At 39.1% G+C, this 19,713-nt stretch overlaps 2 protein-coding genes across 2 annotated transcripts; one reads left to right on the top strand and one right to left on the bottom strand.

Moving 5' to 3' along the window:
• The first annotated feature begins 2,169 nt into the window (after positions 1 to 2,169).
• Positions 2,170 to 7,101, top strand: LOC112200182. Its single transcript, XM_024341201.2, has 6 exons — positions 2,170 to 2,369; positions 3,469 to 3,676; positions 3,807 to 3,865; positions 3,971 to 5,815; positions 5,942 to 6,095; positions 6,209 to 7,101. The coding sequence occupies exons 2-6, from the start codon at positions 3,556 to 3,558 to the stop codon at positions 6,874 to 6,876; spliced, it is 2,847 nt and encodes a 948-aa protein (XP_024196969.1). The 5' UTR covers positions 2,170 to 2,369; positions 3,469 to 3,555; the 3' UTR covers positions 6,877 to 7,101.
• Positions 7,102 to 7,853: 752 nt separating this feature from the next.
• Positions 7,854 to 10,743, bottom strand: LOC112200214 (myb-related protein P). The gene is made up of 3 exons (XM_024341235.2): positions 10,400 to 10,743; positions 10,173 to 10,302; positions 7,854 to 8,988 (listed from the first exon to the last, which is right to left on the bottom strand). Exons 1-3 carry the CDS (start codon positions 10,530 to 10,532, stop codon positions 8,112 to 8,114), a joined length of 1,140 nt encoding a protein of 379 aa, XP_024197003.1. The 5' UTR covers positions 10,533 to 10,743; the 3' UTR covers positions 7,854 to 8,111.
• Between the last annotated feature and the right edge of the window lie 8,970 nt (positions 10,744 to 19,713).

Genomic DNA, 19,713 nt, shown 5'->3' on the forward strand with positions numbered 1-19,713 from the left:
GACATGATCTTCAATGGAAGCCCATAATAAGTTAAGGGAAACCGCTGAACACTTGAAATCCGAGTTTGAGATGAAGGATTTTAGGAGAACACGATTATGTCTCGGTTTGGAACTTGAGCATCGTGTTGATAGATGCTTAGGCATTTTGACAATGTCAAGTTTTCAAGCACCCCCATCATCATCCGTAGTCTTGATCCTGAAAAGGATCATTTTCATTCAAAAGATGATGACGAAGATGCGCTAGGGGCAGAAACGTCCTAGTTAAGTACAATAAACGCATTATTGTACTTAGCTGAATGCACAAGATCAGACATCTCATTTGCCATGAACTTGTTAGCTAGATATAGCTCTTCGCCAACACAACACCATTGGATTGGTGTAAAAGATATATTTCGATATTTAAGATGTATGATTGATATAGGCTTGTTCTATCCCTACAGAGAGACAATGGATTCGGACCCATCACACACCAGGATCGCCGCCAACACTGGCCTGCGTATCCCCATCCCAAAACAACATGTGTTTTGGAAGGTTTTGCTGATATTGGGTATCTCTTTGACCTATACAAATGTCATTCCCAAACTGGTTAAGTGTTCACCATGGGAAAAGACAGCGATATCTTGTAGGTCTACAAAGCAGACCTTAGTCGCTACCTCTTCGAATCATGCAGAGATTATTGCTCTTCACAAAGCAGTTCATGAATGTATATGGCTTTGATCCATAATTACGCATGTTCGAAGCAATTGTGGTCTGAAGTTTACCACAGATGAGCCAACAAGCATTTAGAAGGATAATGCTGCTTGCATTGAACAAATGAAGCAAGGCTACATCAAAGGCGATAACACCAAGCACATATCGCCCAAATTTTTCTACAATCAGCAACAACAGAAGCTCTTCAAGATCAAAGTGAACCAGGATCGATCTGAGGACAATATGACAGACTTGTTTACTAAGTCATTGCCTAAATCCACGTTTGAGAAACATGCGGCAAGAATTGGCTTGCGGAAATTATCTGAACTCTCATGATCGTAGTCATCAGGGGGAGGTGCAAACATCAGGGGGAGATGTCTATATGTTTGTCTCGAAGCGTGAAGGGTGTGTTGTGATCTTTTTCCCCTTCGACCGAGGTTATTTTTGTCCCACTGAGTTTTTGTTACTCGGCAAGGTTTTTAGCGAGGCAACGAGAGAAGCACTGCGTTTGGGCAACACGAGGAGGAGTGTTCGAGTAAAACTCTAATTTGTGTTTGGCCCAAATTCTAGGTTACTTGACCTAGTGGTAATATGGTTTAATTAGAAGAATATAGAGATTATCTTTCCTTGTATGATTCAGACTCTATGTATTGTAATCCTCTATATAAAGAGGTCCCTATTATCAATGAGAATACACAACAATTCTCTCTCAAATATCGTTTTTCTAAAACATGACTATAATTTTTTGTTTTAAATAGACACTTAATTATATGTTGTGTACTAAAAGTAAATAAAAAAAAAAGTGCCTAGGCGCCCACCTACTCCCCGCCTAAACAATTAAACATTAGGCCCCTTACCGTCCACCTACTGTCTAACGATTTTTAAAATATGGGCTTTAGAGCTTCATTCTCAGGACAACAAGAATCTTCTTATTTGTTCTATATTAACTCTAGTTTCTGACCAAGTGTTATGTATTAGTGATAGCTAAAGTTGATTTGTGGTTGCTCTCAAGTTTATAAGGATGCGGTTATAATCATTAATCGGTTCAATAAACATCTTTTTCAAACAAAAAAACAAAAATTAAAAGTGTTTTTTTCTTAATGGACACATTCATCTCTAATTTTCACCCCCTTATGATGCACTATTACATGTGCAACAGCTTATCACGGCCCAACATGAACCGGAGCTTCGTCATTTACTGTTTGACTCTTTCAGAAACTTCTCTAACCTTTCACGCTACCATTCAAATCGAGGGACAGGTGTCACATGGCAGCACAGTCTCCCACATGCACCAGCGTGTAACTTTATGACCCTTCCTCCATCACCCAACAACGTTTGGAATTTGAAATGAAATCTCCAAAAAGAGACGTTATAGCCTTTTTTTTTTTGCTCGTTTTTCAGAATTTTTTTAATGGGTTTATTTATTTATTTATTGTTTTCAAAAAACACACAAATTCCCACCCTGTCCCCAATTTAATGTTTTGAACTAGAACCTGGGCCTCATGAATGCTCTGAGAGACAGTGAGAGAGTTGGTCTCTGGCCCCAGATTAGTAAAAAAGATTGCCCATTTTTAATGTTCCTCCCTTCAAATCTCTGCTCATTCTTTAATTGCTTTGCTTTGGTTTCTTTGTTACCCACGAGCATTGAGAGCCTGAGCTGATCCAGCCCTTTGTTGATGGTAAGATTTTGGTTTGAATTTCAGTGCAAAGTTGGAATCTTTGGTTTTGGTTTCTGGGTTTGTGATTTGCTTGTTGTTTTGGCTTTGGTTGCTGAGGAAATGTAGTAAATGGGTTTGAATCTGTGCAGTTTTACGTGGTAATTTGCTTCAACTGTTGAGTTCTTGAAGTGAATGTTGACTTTTGTATTGGGTCTGCTGCATAAAGCCTTCTTCTTTTCTTATTTGGGTGCATGGATTTGCTAGGCTTTCTTTGATTTAGCTCTATTTTGGTTTTCCCAGAAGCCAAGTAGAGGTTGATGCTTGAATTAGGGATTGGGTTTTGGTTGATTTGGGGAATCTCATTTGAATTGTGCAATTTAGTGATCTTGGGTTTAGAAAGGTAGATGCTTGAGGCATATGATCTTTGGTAAATGCAGCATATGTCTTTATTTTAAAAAGCAGGTTAGGGGTCTTGTGGCTATTGAATCAGCACTGTAGGATTATAACAAGGGATTGGTGTCTGCGTGTGTATGAGAGGAGCATAACCCAGTTGTGTAGTCTAATTATTGTATCCAATTGGGTGGGCTGAAGCTAGGGTCAAATTCAAATTGCAGCCTTGACAGTAGGAATCAACTGGAGAAGTGTAACTATTGATATTGAGTGCTTTTACCCACTATTAACTTAACAAAACCAGTTGATTGTAATTCCTCATAGAAGTGAATAAGCTGGAAGACGCCAAGTATCCTCAGAAGTGAAGAGAGGCGAATGGTTTTGATGCGAGATTTTCAGTATCTTGGTTTTGAGTGCTTGAGCTGTAGCTAACACAAGAATATGTAGACGTGCTCATTATTATTTTTCATATGTTAAATAACCATTATTAACTGTCTTATGAATCACATGCTGGATTTTACTTGTTAAAAAAGGTATCAATATGCTGGACTTAAAAAAGGTATCAATATGCTGGACTGCTTACCTATGATTTCAATAGAGATGACTTTTTTGAATCATGAAATAACTGTCTTTTGTATTGCTTAGGACTTCCATCCAAACTACCATTTTGTGAGGGATATGTATACCATTTATATATTATAAGATTATTCTGTTTTTGTTGAATTTGCAGATGGATTTTGCAAGTGGAACAAAATCATCTTCCTACATGCGTCCTTTACTTGATTGTTGAAGTAGTCTTGAATTTGCATCAGAAAAAATGGGAGTTGAAAAAGAAGGTGTGAGAAATGGAGCAGGACATGTGGGGGGTTTCTTTCAGCTGTTTGACTGGTCTTCAAAATCTCGAAAAAAATTATTTTCGAGCAAGTCAGATTTACCAGGTACAACTATTGCATAATAACATAATTTTTCTTCACTGGTGCACATTATATTCTTATCTATATCATTCTCTATATAATTCGGGGTTGTTACAACTTTTGATTTTTTCTTTTCATGTTTGTTTTTACTTAGAGCATTCAAAACTAGGAAAGAAAGGCTATCGGAACTTTCCAGTGACACGGAATCATCCGGTGGGTGTTCAATTTTTCATTGTTCTTCTACTGCTTATTTGTTTTGACCATTTTGATGTGGGGGTTTAAATTTAATACTATTTACAACTCTTGATGTATATCTAGGTTGATGAGGATGAAACTGGGGTAACAACGAGTGTCAAAGGTGGCAGTGACTATAGTTGTGCTTCATCAGTTACAGATGAAGAAGGATATGGATCTAAAGCCCCTAGTGTAGTTGCCAGGCTAATGGGATTGGACTCTTTACCCACATCCAATCTTTCTGAGCCCTACTCTACCCCATTTTTTGACACTCAGTCTTTCCAAGATGCTTCTTACCACAGGAAAAACGTTGATTATTATCATGATCATCAGTTAATGTTTTCTGGAAACCTTCTCATGGAGGGCCCTACTAGGAATCCTGTGGAGCCAAAGCCCCAGAAGGTGCATAGCAGACCAATTGAGAAGTTCCAAACTGAAATGTTGCCTCCTAGATCAGCCAAGTCTATCCCAATTACACACCATAAGCTTTTGTCTCCTATTAAGAATCCTGGCTTTGTTCCCACTAAGACTGCTGCGCACATTATGGAAGCTGCTGCAAGAATGATTGAACCTGGACCGCAAGCTACTGTCAAGGCTAAGATGCCTCTAGTAGGGTCTTCTTCTGCACCTTTGAAGGTTCAGGCTCTCAAGGAAAAGGCAGAGGCTTCCCGGAAGGTGACACTGGTTGGGTCATCTTCAGAAACCTTCAAAGTCCGAGATTTAAAAGAGAAAGTGGAAGGGGCTTGTAAGACAGCTAGGCCTCCAGAAGTCTCTCGCAAGCCAGTTGAGTCAAATGCTGCTAAGTACCTTAAGGGTCAGTCTTTGAACAAGAGCTGGAATGGATCTGTAGATATGCCCTTCAGAGCTTCATCTGATACAGAAGAAGATACTTCAAAGAATAAAGGAAAGTCCATTTCTCTTGCAGTACAAGCAAAGGTCAATGTTCAGAAAAGGGGTCAGAATCCAAGTAAAAATAGAAGCTTGGTGGGGCAGAGAGAACAGAATGAGGCCAGCTCAAGCCAGCCCTTCAGGAGCCAACCAAATGTTCAAAAGAACTTGCTTAGGAAACCTTCTACTCATAATGCTTCTGGTGCTCTTAAGCAGAATAATCAGAAACAAAATTGTCTAATGGATAAAGACAAATTACCTTCAAAACCTTTGGCTTCCAACTCACAGGTCAGAAAAGCGCTTTCTGGGGATTCTTCGTCTGGGCGTTACAAAAGCTCTATTCGAAGTAATGGAAACTCCAAAGTTGTATCAAGGAAGTTAGGCTTAGAGGCAACAGATAGTGCAAAAGAAGTTTCCTATTCTAATACAACGAATTACACCCGGAAGAAGCGAACAATAGATGGAAATTTCCATTTTAATAAAGACCGGGTTGTTGATGGTATGTTGAGTGACAAAAATCAGAAGCCAGGTCAATCTAAATTAGTTACTGACAGACAGTATAGTTGGTCTGAAGATTGCAAAAAGAAAGGTGGCATGGATGTCGTTTCGTTTACATTCACTGCCCCTCTTACACGATCATTTCCTGGGACTGAAATCCCGGTTCAGGTCACACCGAAGAATAACAGTATTAGCATGGATCACCGAGGTAAAAGATTGTTGCTTGACGCTGATAGTATGAAGCTGTCTTCATTGGGTTACAATGTGATAGGAGGTGATGCTTTGAGTATGCTTTTGGAACAAAAGTTGAAAGAATTGTCTTATGGAACTGAATCTTCTAGTCACGACTCCATGAAAGTAGGATCAAGTTCAACTGCTTCTAATGTGGATGTGGACTCCCATTTTAATGCAGCTAGTGCTGTGAAAAGACTAAATGAAGAGAGAGACAAACGTCTGTTTGTTTCAGACAAATTGGGTGGCCTGTATGACTCTGAATTGTCATCCGCTGATCGTGCTGCTTTCAGATCTAAGCAGAAGTTTCAGGTAAGACTCATTTTCACTACTAGTCTTGACAATGCTGGTCACTTTCTATGGAATTAAATTCTTTTTATCTCAATTCTTCTGGATTACTGCATCTGATTGTAGCTGACACAACTACAACATTTTCAGGGAGTTGATAAGGTGGACGAGTATAGCAGCAGTCATATTGAATCTGGAAAGACGCTTAATTGCCGACATCCGAGTCCAGTCTCAATTTTGGAACCCACTTTTTCAAATGAAAGTTACGACTCTTCAGTTAGCAGTGATAGTAATAGCACAGAAGGTATAAGATGTAGAATTTTATATTCTGCTTCTGTTTCTGTCTCTTTGATAATTTATCCTCTTTCAAAATGCTGACTCTTTTATTTTTTATTGTTTTTGTTTTTGGTTATTCAGCAAGCAAGTTATGTTCTTCCATTCGAGCTCAAGAAGTCGATGGTTTGTGTTCTTCAAAGAAGTTCCACTCTGTAGAAGTTGATACCGAGTTATCAGATTCTGCTTCTTCCACCTCCACTGGAACTGTGGCAAGAAACCATGCAGCTACAGTATACATGCTGAATCCTTGGAGATCAGATGAATGGGAATTGGGGTACATTAAGGAGACACTGTGTAATGTGGAATTCATGTTTCAAGACTTGGCATTGGGTCGATCCCACGAGATCATAAACCCTCATCTGTTCAATCTGTTGGAGAGTCGAAGAGGACGGTTTGAAAAAGATGGTAGCAAGTCCAGGCTAAGGCGAAGGGAACTATTTGATTGTACAAGTGAACGCTTGGACTTTCGATGCAGGCGTTATGTGGGTGGGGGATACAAAGCATGGGTTAAAGGCACAGCAATGGTGAGAAGAAAGGACATCTTAGCAGAAGAATTCTACAAAGAATTCTCAGCTTTGACTAGCATGGGGGATTGTATGGTGGATGAGCTTGTGGCCAAGGACATGACCAGCCAGTATGGAAGATGGCTTGAATTTGAAACTGATGAATTTTCACTCGGAGTTGAGATTGAGGGTCAAATATTTAGTTCTTTGGTCGATGAAGTGGTTGCTGATATCCTGAAATTATAATGCTGCAAAAGTCAGAACAGTGTAATTTCTCTGTTAGCTCCGCCTCAGCCCTCAAGTAGAGGCATATGGTTTCTTGCGGATGTTGTAGTATGTTGATATTATTTCGTATTCAAGTCATTGGTTTATTGATTGCCTGTAATCTATAAAATCTTTGTAGATCACTATGAGCTTTGTGGTTCAAATTGCAGCGATTCTCATATTCCACCTGTTCATGTTGAGCTTCCACCCCCATTTGTTTTATTTCTCTATAAAATGCACTGATCATCTTCAGAATGCTAGTTTACTTTTGAACAATGAACCAAATCTTCATCTTCAATCCATCATTAATGGAGTAGATGTGGTGGTTCATGTCGACCCTGGGATGACTGGACACCACTCCTAGAGTCACTATTGTCATTAAAATCGAAACATTATGCAGCACATGCCTCTATTATCTATTCTAAATAGAGTATTCCCAGTTGCATGAGGATCTTCATTCAAATATATTCCCGGATTTCTTTTCCTAAAATCGTAAATGAAATTAAGCAAATGATAGTGACTTCTAGTTAGTATTAACAAGGTGACCACAGAAAAAGTCTAGCAGGTTTAAAAAAGTATGCATGGATTGGTCGGATGGAGCTATCAGAAAAAAGGAGCACTCTCCCTCTCATTAATGGCCGAGTTGGTAACCTTTAACGTGGACTTAAATTTTCTCATATACACGAGGATATAAGGGAGACAAAAGGTACTATGTATATTATATGTTTTTGCAAGGGATATCGACACTCTGAAACCACCTAAAGGTCAGCAAGGAATAAATTTGAGGAAGATTCATCCGTGCAAACAGTTAAGTACATAAGATTACAGCATTATTACCGCAGAGAAAATGGTTTCAACAATATTGCAGAAGTACGGTTCTTGGTGCACCAGTACATTACTACTGTGTTTTGCACAAGAAGAAAAATACTCTCTTTCACCCAAACTTGTTTTGAAGTTTGAACACATCGATCAACGATGATTTTCATACAATCTCTTCTTTAATGACACACAAGCAGCTGCACCTGAGATTTTCTGAATCCGAGGTTCATCACCGTGCAAGGTGAAAAGAAAAAGAAAAAAGGGTTACAAAGTTGACATTCATTTGCTCAAAGAACACATTTAATGCGTATCCGGACGTAATTCTACAAACACCATGTCTACATTTCACTTCACACAATCAAATAACAGAAATAAATTTGTAAACATGGTTCAAGCAATTAGTCTCTTTGATCACCGACGTCATTGCCACTCTCCCATAACCAAGGTATCCTCACCTCTCGTTCACCCCATAACTCCAATTCATCATCATGACATTGAAGACCACCACCACCACCAAACCAATCACAATCGAGCCATTCATGATCATCAAAGGCGGCATTCAGTGGTGACGAGAAAGCATACATCTCACCACAGCTCCCTTCAATATTTGAGCTCCAAATACCTTGATGACTCTTTATGGTCACCTCATGGTCATCTGTAAAACCCATGACCCCATTTTCTCTCTGCTGCTTAAACCCCACAACAGTGGTACTCCCACTTGGGTTATGATCCACAATTACATCACTGTCTACACATTCATATGGGTCCAATGCCTCTTTTTCTCCATTATTAGCAGCATATATAGCAGGAGTAGTTGAACTAATCATCCCTGCTGTAATATCCAAGCAAGAACCTTGCACACCACCCAACGTTCTTATTGTCTTCTCCTCTTCCTCTTTTTCATCTCTCTCTTTTGGGGCCCAACACTCCAAGCCCATTGAATGACTGGTTTGCACTTGATTTGGGTTTTCTCTGGTTAATGATTCAAACACATCAGTCTTATAAGCTGGCTTTGGAACTTGTGGAAATGGGGCTAGTACTGTACCATTCTTGTTGAGCTTATTCTTGCTTTTCATGGCGGATCTGCTTGTACGTACTCTGCGCTTCGATTTCGCAGCAGCTAACTTCGAAACATTATTGATCATGGTGGGGATGAGACATTCGTTTTTCATAAGCTTGGTGAAGGTGTAAATTTTGCGACTCAAATGAGAGTTCCAGTAGTTTTTAATCTCATTGTCTGTTCTTCCAGGTAAGTGTGCAGCAATCAATGACCACCTACAACACAGTACTATTACTAGTCAATATATTCAAGTGTGCAGCAATCAATGACCACCGGCAACACAGTAGTATTTACTAGTCAAAATATATTCAATAGGCATAATTGCCAAATTGTTAGGTTTTCTTTTGGTAAATTTGTTACACTTCCATCAAATTTGCCACTTGAAGCTTTCAAGATTAACCAATTTACTTTCTAAATTTTCAAAATTAATCCATGTTTGAACGAAGAAATTGACGAATTAATATGACGAAAAGGTGGCTAATTGGCTAATTTTGAAAACATAAAGTAGCAAATTGGCAAAAATAATACTTAAGGTAGCAAATTGACTAATTGTAAAAACCTAACGTAGCAAATTGGCTGAAATAAAACCTAAGATGACAAATTGATACAAAGGTGAAGCCTAAACTAGGGTAGCAAATTGACTATTAAACCTATTCAATAATACCCTCGAGGCCTTGATAATATGGTGATCAAGTTGGGCAAGGATTGAGAACTAGAGATATATTTACATGTATGCCAATGCATATTGCCAAGACACAATCTAGCTACGCTCAACTATGTGTCTATTTTTTTATTTTACATTACCATCTTGAATGCTGAAGTAAGCGGTAGTTCTCAATGAGAAAGAATTAAACTATCTCGAAAGATTCGAGTAACGGATCATGATGTCTCTTTGTTTTCTCTTTTGATATATTTACATATATTCTCTAACTCACCCTAATAATTGAAGCTCCCTAGAGCTCATAATTCTAGATCTTTCAGCAGAAGGAAGTCTATAACAAAATGCCTATTGTGGGAAATATCAATATTATTATGACAACAATGTTGTGAAGACAGAAGATTAGAGTTTGATTTGAAGCATTCTTAGCTACAAAAAGTGAGCCGTGACCTGTTGGTTAGCTAGCCTAACTAACACTGTGAAGGTCACAGATTCAAATCTCACTGACATCAGGGAAAGAAAAAGAAAAAAAAAAGCTACAAAAGGTGCAACTAAATGACGTCATTTGTACATATAAACACGTACGGATACAATACATTAGTACAAAGAGCACCCACACAATACCAAAAGAATTGATGATAGAGTTCCAGAACGACGTCACTCAAATGGTAGATTTGAAAGAAATTAATTAAGAAATATATAGGAGATGGTGAGGACTGAGGAGCATGCATTATTACATACCTATTACCCAAAGCAGTGTGCAACTTAACAATGGTTTCTTCCTCCTCTTGTGTGATGTTCCCTCTCCTCAAGTCAGTCCTCAGATAATTTATCCACCTCAGTCTGCAACTCTTCCCGCACCTTAGCAAACCTTGAAAACAAATATTTATCACAATAAAAAAAAGAAAAGGAAAGGCCAAAACATTAATTACTGAAAGAGGTAACTAATGCATATATTTATAACAGACCTGCATTCTTGGGCAAAGATCTCCAAGAGCCTTCTCCATGGAGTTGAATGTAGTTTGTCAAGATCTCGTCTTCTTCGGCTGTCCACCTTCCTCTTTTTAGCCCAACTTTTTCACAGCACGGCGCTCTTCCCATTTCGATCTTCTTCGTTATGGAGTACGTACTGTACCTCCTCTTCTTCTCCAACTGACTTGGCAAAACAGCACAGAAAACTAAGAGACGAGACAGACAGTTATATAAGGTGATCGATGCATACGTATGAGTGGTGGTTGAAGCTCCTGCGTGTGCTGACTCTCTAGACTAGGTTTCACTTGTCGAGCTACAAGTTTGGTGAAAGGCGATATCACACTGACCATTTAAGCGTAAAGTTTCTGTTGTACGTCATTAAGAAACACAAATTTGAGAAAGAAAAAGCCTATGATATGAAAATCATTTAGTGTGTAGTTACTCCCTTTGCACTGTGATAAGGACATCCACCAAAGTTGGCAGGCATTAGAATATTTACAAAAGATTTTTTTTTAAGGAGGGAAATACTATGTGGGGACGACCATTGAGAGAAGAGGAGCTGGAGAATTTTTTTTTTTTTTTGACTTTGTCAAGGGAACCAAAGGCTTTCAAGGCCCAAGATAAACCCCTTCAGCGCATGTGAAAATGCTCAAACTGTGCATTGCAGCACAGTGCCTGGCCACGTTGACAGCTTCGGGGTTCGAATATAGGTTAGGGAGCACACCCAACTAGGCAAGAACCACCAGGCCACTTGCAGTGGTTAGCCGGAGATTGAAATGTTCTCAAATTTATTCTCTACACCCGTTATGAGATATTGGGAATTCCGTCCACGTACAAATTGAGGGATTGAGTCCTTGTACTTGCCACGAATTTACGTCAATATGCATTGCTAATTTGCTACAGCAACAATTTTTTTTTAGGGCGGTAACATCATTCATCTCAAGCCAGAACGACCATTATATACTCTTCCGCTGCCATCTATAGACAGACAAAAAGAAGTGTTAGTACCCACAGTGGTACGTAGGACTAGGTTCACTTATTAGACATCAAATTAATACATCTAAAAGTGGATCTCTTTGTTCGATACTACTCCAGAAGATTTGCTAAAAGCACATAAAGTACATAGCTCCCTAAACACTAGAGAATTATTTAAAATAGACTAAGCTTCTAATATAGAGTTCCCTAAAAAGAGTTATTGAGAATTATTGTCAATATTATTACGAATTTGTTATAGCAACAATTTTTTGTTTTTGTTTTAATCCACCCAAAATGGGTGCCAATATATATATATTCATCACAAGTCAGAATAAGCCGTTACATACCCTTCCGCTGCCATGTACAGACAGACAAGAAGAGAGTGGTAGTACCCACAGTGGTACATACATATAGACCCACTCATTAGACAATTAAAACGTAGACATAGCGAGAATCCTCCTTTGGTACTATTCCATAGGTGCTGGAGGTACATAGAGTGAACAGAAATGCTTAGCTTCCTAATACAAGAAAATTATTGTAAATATATAAACTAAACGTAGGGATGGGCTTAGGGAAAAACACCCTAACCCAAAGTAGAAAGCCCTAGAGGGCAGCCCAAGAGAAGCAGCCCAACTCAAGGCCCAGCAAGAACTGGTTGACCCAACCCTAACCATGTCTCCTTCACCCATTTTCCGCCTGTAATGGCCGGTGCAGTTCCTCCGTAGATCCTCCGCCGCAAAACCAGGGTCCGGCCGCCGAGCACCTCCAAGAGACAAACCCACAGAGCCACGAACCATCACCGAAGCAGCCCCTGACACTAGCCTCCCATGAGCCCTCTCCGCCGATTTAGCATCGCGCACTGCTGCCGAGAATCTCCAAAACCACGACGCCGATGGATCTAGAAAACCTTGATGAGCGCCGTCCTGTACAGAAAAACAAACATCCGCGCCCAGAGATGCCGCCCGAATTCACCAAACCAACCTGCTAATACCCCAAGCCAAAAAACCTATCTCCTGCCCTCCCAAGCAATAGCCTTCAAGCACCTGTCCGGCAGTGCCTCGTTACCGGCAAGGCGAACTTAAACCGACCCCAAGCCACCACCGGAGGAGTAGAAATTCTTCAGACCCGAGACCAAAAGAATCCGGATTTTTTGGAGCAGATTCTCACGCACCAACTTGCTTGTTATAGCAACAATTAATATATGATAATTTATGTTTAAAATATAAAATTATAATTAAAACATCTTAAGATATTAAATATATTAATAAGATTCTAATTAATATATAGTTATCTACATCTTATACAAATGATCATCTTACTCCAACTGTAGTCCTGTTACTTTGACTATTTTACAACCAGGGTTTAAGCTTTAGCTTTGACCTTTTACGTTTTTTGGATGCGTGTGCTTGGTGGGGTGGTAAAACAATGATTTTTCATTTAAGAGGTCAGTGTTTGAGCCCATCAAGGGTGAGAATGCGTGAGATTAAAAAAAAAACATATTATAAAAAAAATTCAATTAAAACTTTATTACAAAAATTATTATTATTGAGTGTGAATGGAAATGAAAATTACAATATCATTCTTTTTTTTTTTTTTTGAATAAAAAGGTCATCCATTCATTATAATTTAGCAAGCAGTACAAAACGACGTACCCCTAAGGGTCGTCATAAAACGTCGTTTACAGAGTACTTTAAGATCCTACTCTAAAGATAGAATAAGAAACCAAATACCCCAAGTACACCCACCTTTTAAAGTTAGGCACTTTTATTCTAAACAAGAACTAAGACCTCCGAAGAATTAAAAGAACAACAGAGTTAATAGCTCATGCGACCTGAAAAAGAAATTAAATAGTACTAGGAGAAGAGGATGAAAATTCACCCTCAACTCCATCACCTTTTGTACCCAATGCCTCAACCTCAGCAATAACCTCGTCCTTGGACAAGCTACCTGCGGATTCATGCGCAGTACCAGAGTCAGTATGATTCTTCCATTTACGAGATTTCCTCGCAGGCAGCTCCGGATCCAAATTCCTAGCAGCCTTCGACTTATTTTTACTACCCCGAGGACGACCCAACTTCTTCTTTTTCGTGGGCGAGATTATAAGCTGCCCATTTGTATGTTGTAAGACCAAAGCAATGTTTTCATCCACTCTGAGAGCAGGAGCTGGAAGCGACAACATCTTCTTACCCGCATTAAGCAAATCATATTTCGCTTTTCTCTTGGTACCAGCAGCAACCAAACTAGTCGAACCCAAATCAACCCCCGGCTTCAGGAGGCCTTTCTTCACTGTGGTCCAACAGTTGGTTGGCAGGGTGGCTGACTTAGCACCACTTGGGAAGAGCTTCTGCCAATTCTTGAGCCAGTTGACCCCATTGTTCTCACTCAAGCCTAAAGATTCACATATTGTACTTCCATCAATCTTGGAACCATGCAGCACGTCACTTCCATGTGCTGCATGGGCTTCCACCACTCCCAGCAACTGGGAATCATGCAGCTCACCATCCGGTTGCACCTCCAGTTCCATAACCATTCCCCCAATCTCAGCAGAAGGCATCGGTTCCGTCATCGGAGCTGGCTTTGGTTCCAGAGGGAGAGCACCCATGTCTAATGACAAACCGGCCATCGCCGCTGCTGGAGGCCCATTCTGAATCGCTTCCTTCTCTGTCAGCAAGAAACCATCACACCCTGAAGCCTCATGCTCGAATAAACCGCAGTCCCTACAGAAACCCTTAACTTTCTCATAAATAAGAGTAATCTCAGGCTGCACCATGGGAGAGAATTCAAAGAGCATCCAAGTACGCACCCTCCGACGCGTATCCATCACCAATCGGATCCTCTGCTCCTCCTCCTTCCTACGAAGAGCCGATTGATCAAAACGAATAACCTGACCAACCGCAGATCCAATCAGGTTTAAGGCATGCTTGTTGCGAAGGGCCAATGGCAAACCCTGGACAGTAATCCATGTCTCCATCTTCCACAGAGGAACCTTCTCCACTGAGCCAACGCCATCATACTCCCCTACTAACAGCATTGTGTTTCTATAGAACCACGGCCCGCCATACAGCGCTCTATTACGATCAGCTTCATGAGTGAATTGGAAAAGGAAGCGATCTCCGGCATCATGAACAGAAAGACCGGATTTGAGACGCCAGATCGAAGCAATGGTGCCCTTGAAACCAGGAAAACGCGACTTCGCCCCTAGCAGTCGCCCAACCATATACCAGTTGTTATCTTGCAGCGCAGCCCGCCCCGCCTCACCCAATGACACCCTGGCGGAATCAGCAGGAGGACGCACAGCCATAGTGCCAGCAGGAGTCTGCATTAGAGTCCAGAGAAAAGTTTTGGAGATTTTGGTCGAAGAAAATTTCTGCGAAAACCCTAGCAGAGCGAGCGGCTAGGTCAAAAGTTTTATTCTTGCCCCATCTCTAATTAGAAATCTTTATTTTTCATATATATCTCATTTGCCCTGTATTTATCCCCATTAAGATCGAATATCCGATTAAAATTTTTGTCATCCCTAAGAATATGAATGAATGTCCCAAAACTCAGCTAAATTACATATTCCTAGTCCTCTGTGCATATAATGCAAACCTTCGGTACATTCCAAAATCATCTAATTAAAAAATGATCATGATGATAGTGCTTTGCAATAATATTCATCGGAAACAAAGCGATCATAAACCAAGATTATGGTTTGGATTGTGCAGTGAGTCTAAGCTAAACAATGACAAACATGGCCTGTGCTCCATTATTGTACCAATATCATTCCAACTTAACCATCTATTAGATGTTGGGTCCTAACTCAAACAATTGGTACAATTAGGTGTGAGTCACCTACTTATAATTATATTGTCTTTTGTCACTTTTTTAATGTAGGATTTTTTCCCTTATACCCAAAAACACCATGTATTTTGCCCACTTGTATCAACAAATTTGTATTACACTATTCTTTTGGGAAAAGACTAGTGCCTATTGTATTCTATGTTGACTTTTGGGTTTGGATTTTACTATTTACTTTGGGAAACCTAATTTTAAGCTTTTGAGAAAAACAAAATTAGCCTTCAACATGCTTAAGTTTTTCACCTAACAGTTACTTTAACAGGCGGAATCACCGCTGCTTGTTTCTATCCTAAGCCAAAACTAGTACTTCCTATGAAACAAAAATTCTAAACTTCAAAGTTCTACAACATACAGGCAGAAAACAGATAAACAATATAAACATAAATCATTTTGAATTTGAAAAATTTTGACAAAGTGGATGAGCAATCTAGAAATATTTATTTAAACATATTTACAAGCTGAGAACTCAGAGCCTCATTCTTAGGTAAACAGTTAAAGCTGTTTACCTATCCATGAAGATGATTACAGATACTTACTTGAAATGAAAGCACACTACTCCACAGTATATAGGAAGGAAATAACACACTGCTACTATGGCTTTCTTACTTCTTGAGAGAAGACTCTTCGGCTCAATTTTTTGATGCCTTACAAACTGAACTTAAAACTCCTTATATAGGGAGCAGAACTCAACAGGAATTCAAAACACTAAAATGTATAGAACAACTCCATTATTTTTTGCTCTCGTGAGTGCTCCGGATGATTGACGAAAAGCAAATTCCTTTAGGTGAAATGTTTTTCACCTTCTTCTTTTTTGAAAAGCAAAAGCATCTTTTAGGACAATGCCAAAGTTGCTTTCGGTGTTTTTTACACCTGCTACTTCACATGTTTTCGTCTGTTTCTGAATTATTACCTAGGACAAAAGAGTTGTTATCCATTCTGGCTTTTGTTCCGTTTTCTTTTACATCTGTATCTTCATACATCTTGTAGTGATATGATTATCTTTTTCAATCTTTTCAATCCACTGAAAGTAAGCTAACGTGGAATCTATTTCTTTTCTTTTGAGAGAAAGAAAAAGGTCACTGCTAATAACCTCAGGATGGTCATATGCAGTAACAATAATTTTTTCTCCTGCTGCTAGGAATTTATTTTCTATATCTTCTTCGATGATCTCTTTTGATATATTCCAGAGACATGGCCTTCATCCAGGGAACACTAGAATTTGGTTGGCCATTTTATCCAACACGGATATTTTCCTTGAATGATTCTCACATAATGGTATGGAGAAATATAGTCAGTCTCGCCATTTTTTTTTCTAAATGCACTCTGGTGGAGTAGATCTGAACTTTAATATGAGAATGTAGTCATTTTTTCTAACATTCTTGACTGTGATGACTATGATGGGTGGTAGTCCCTTGAGATCATCACTAGTTTTAGTCCAAAGGTTATGGACAAAGCCATTTTCAACAAGCCAAAGCTTGTGTTCTTGAGGATGTTCACTCTGGACATTGACTACGTATCTTCCAACATAAGATTCAGGGACAATGATGAGAGTTGGAGGAAGACATGAGTTAGAATTATGACTTCCAATAAGGTTATGGAAGTTGAACCAATCTGATTCTTTTAGTGCTAAAACATGAACTTTAGCACTTTCAGGATCTTCAAGATATTGAATTTTTTCATTCTGGACAACACTCTGCTGTGTATTTTCATAAACTTCTTCAAACTGTGGTTTGACATTTTCATGGAGTTCTTCCAGTAGGGCAAACAAAGCTGGGAACATGAGACCACTGTTTCTTTCCTAAAAAGCATATAAAAGGTTATCTAAAATAACTTTCTAGTGATATGCTACTCTTCTGCCAGTTCTGAACACAAGTTCATCAAAAGTTTTTAATTCATAATTGAAGACATTTATAACTCCAGACAGAATTATTTTTCTTTTTGGCAAAGCAACAGCCTTAAACTGTCTTGATGGGCCTTTACCGTCTGCCGTTTGAAACGGGCTAGCTAATCCTTTACCCTGGGATTGATTAGTTGTGGCTAATCCTTTTGAATTTAGCAAATATCTTTTGAGGATTTTTTCTTTAGGTTCCTTAACATTTTCAGGCTCTTTTCCTGTTCTTCTGTTTCTGGGATTGCGACCTTCATTGCCTTCTCTTCGACTGAACATCGCCATTTCTATGGTTAGGGCGTCTGGAAGATAATTCTTGTTTCCTGCAATTAATTCAACATTATAATCATATTGATTAAGAAATAATTGTCAATTTGCTAATCTTCCTCTCTCAGCAGCTTTATCAAGTTTAAAATTTTTTACTCTAGCACAATCGATGCGTACAGTAAACGGTTTTCCTAGAAAAGCTAGATAATTTAAAATTGTTTTCTTGACATCCAAGATTTTTTTTTCTCCTGTAGGATAATTTTGTTCTGCAGGGCTAAACTAACCACTACAAAATTTATAAATCTCTTCAATGTTAGTTCCAGGTGTTTTTGCCAGAACAACACCGGACCAGGAATTATCACTAGCATCAGTTTGGAGTATGATTTCATCATTCTCTTCTGGTTGTTGTAAAGGAGGGAGATTCTTGCACAGGCCTTTTATCTGCTTCACGATTTTTCATCATCTTCTGTGAAGCTCCATTTTCTTTTGGAACTTGTTTTAGGAGATAACATTACTGTTAGTCCTGAGATTTTGGGAATGAAATCTCTTCCATAGTTGATGACTCCTAAGAATCTTTCTGGAATCTTAGCATCAGGAATTTTATCTAGGTATTTCCAGATTTTCTCAAGGATATGGGGTTGAGTTTTATCACTCCATTCTTAATATTTATACCAAAAAAATCAACTTCAACAAGGATAAAAAAAAGTCTTTCTTTTCTCCTAGGATGATCCCATGCTGAATTATCAGCTTAACAACCTCGTAAAGGTGCTTCATGTGTTCTTCTTTGTTTTTGGAGAAGACAAGAATGTCATCGATATAGACGACACAGAATTCAGCAAAATGTTTGAAGATGTCATCCATCATTCTTTGGAAGATTGAAGGGGCTTGTTTTAGGTCAAAGGGCATTACTAACCATTCGTAATGACCTTGTGGTGTTCCAAATTCCGTGAGAGAAACACTATCTAGATGCATCTTAACTTGCCAAAAACCCGACTTCGCATCAAATTTTGAAAAGACTTTAGCTCCTTTGAGCTGATTGATCAAGATTCTCGCTTAAGCTATTTGATAACTGTCTTTAACGGTCTTCTTATTGACATCTCTATAGTCAATCACCATTCTAACTTTTCCTCTATCATTTTCTGCATGGTTTCTCACTTAGAAAGTTAGGGCATGATGAGGGCTAGTAGATGGTCGAATTAATCTCTTGTTCAGGAGATCTTCTATATCTTTTCTAAATTCTTTTTTATCTTCCTCTTTACACTGAGGAATAGCTTTGACATGACATATGGCATTCATATCATGTAATCTTAATTCACAGACCATTGGGTCTTTTTCCTAAAATTTATTTGGGTCGACATCTATGTACTTACATGAGCATTTTCCAAGCATAATTAGCTATAATGAGCCACGCTCATACCACCGCCAGCGGTACCAACAACCATCAACAGTATGACCTACGGAAATACAACCAAACAGGCTATCACCTGAGCCCCGGTTCACCCCCAGATCACCGCTGATCTGCCGCCACGACCTGCCACCATGCGCCACGCTAAGATCGCCTAGCTGAAGCATCAGAAGCTGGGAACTGAAGCATATCAGTCCCACATAGAAAACAAGGAAGATGTCAGCCTCTTCCCCACCTATAAAAGGTCTACTCCTCACTCCTCATTAATTACGCATGTACTACTTACCTATTGTTATTCTGTCAACATAAATACATTGACTAACTTAGGCATCAGAGAAGAGAAGACCGCCAACCGCGGTTTCCCTCTGACGCCCTTTGTGTTTCATTTGACAGATAGCGGAATCAGCAAAGAATATCACAAGTAGAGGTTCGCCCCTCGAACCAGTGTTAACTGGAGTTCAGCCACCGCTGAATCTTAAACATTAACAATCCATATTCTATTCGAGCATTTTCTTGATTTTATCAAGATTAGGGATTTTCTGAGATTCAAGCTTGTTTTGGAAATGCTTGAGATTATGCTCATGGATGAAATTAGCTTCTTCATCTTCGCTAGTTCATTCTTCTTATTCATCAAAAGAATCTTCGATAAGCAATTCTTTTTGTTGCTTAATTTGAAGCACAGGTTCAAATCTGGACGTATAGGGCTTATGATCACCACTATTTCGTTGTGATCTCTGATATTGAGTAGTAAAGTTTGGAACTACTACACTTTTTGCTTGGGTCAGTCTATCGGCCTAAAACATTCTGTCTCCTTTTCTGAAGCCCATAGCTTCTTCATCTTGAACAAATCTCTATTGGAGAAGGAAATCATTTCCCAACAAGAAATATGATCCTTGGCCTTTTGATTGCCAAAGAGTGTTGATGACAAATATTCT

This window comes from Rosa chinensis, chromosome 4 (genome assembly GCF_002994745.2).
Source record: "Rosa chinensis cultivar Old Blush chromosome 4, RchiOBHm-V2, whole genome shotgun sequence".
Taxonomy (NCBI): domain Eukaryota; kingdom Viridiplantae; phylum Streptophyta; class Magnoliopsida; order Rosales; family Rosaceae; genus Rosa; species Rosa chinensis.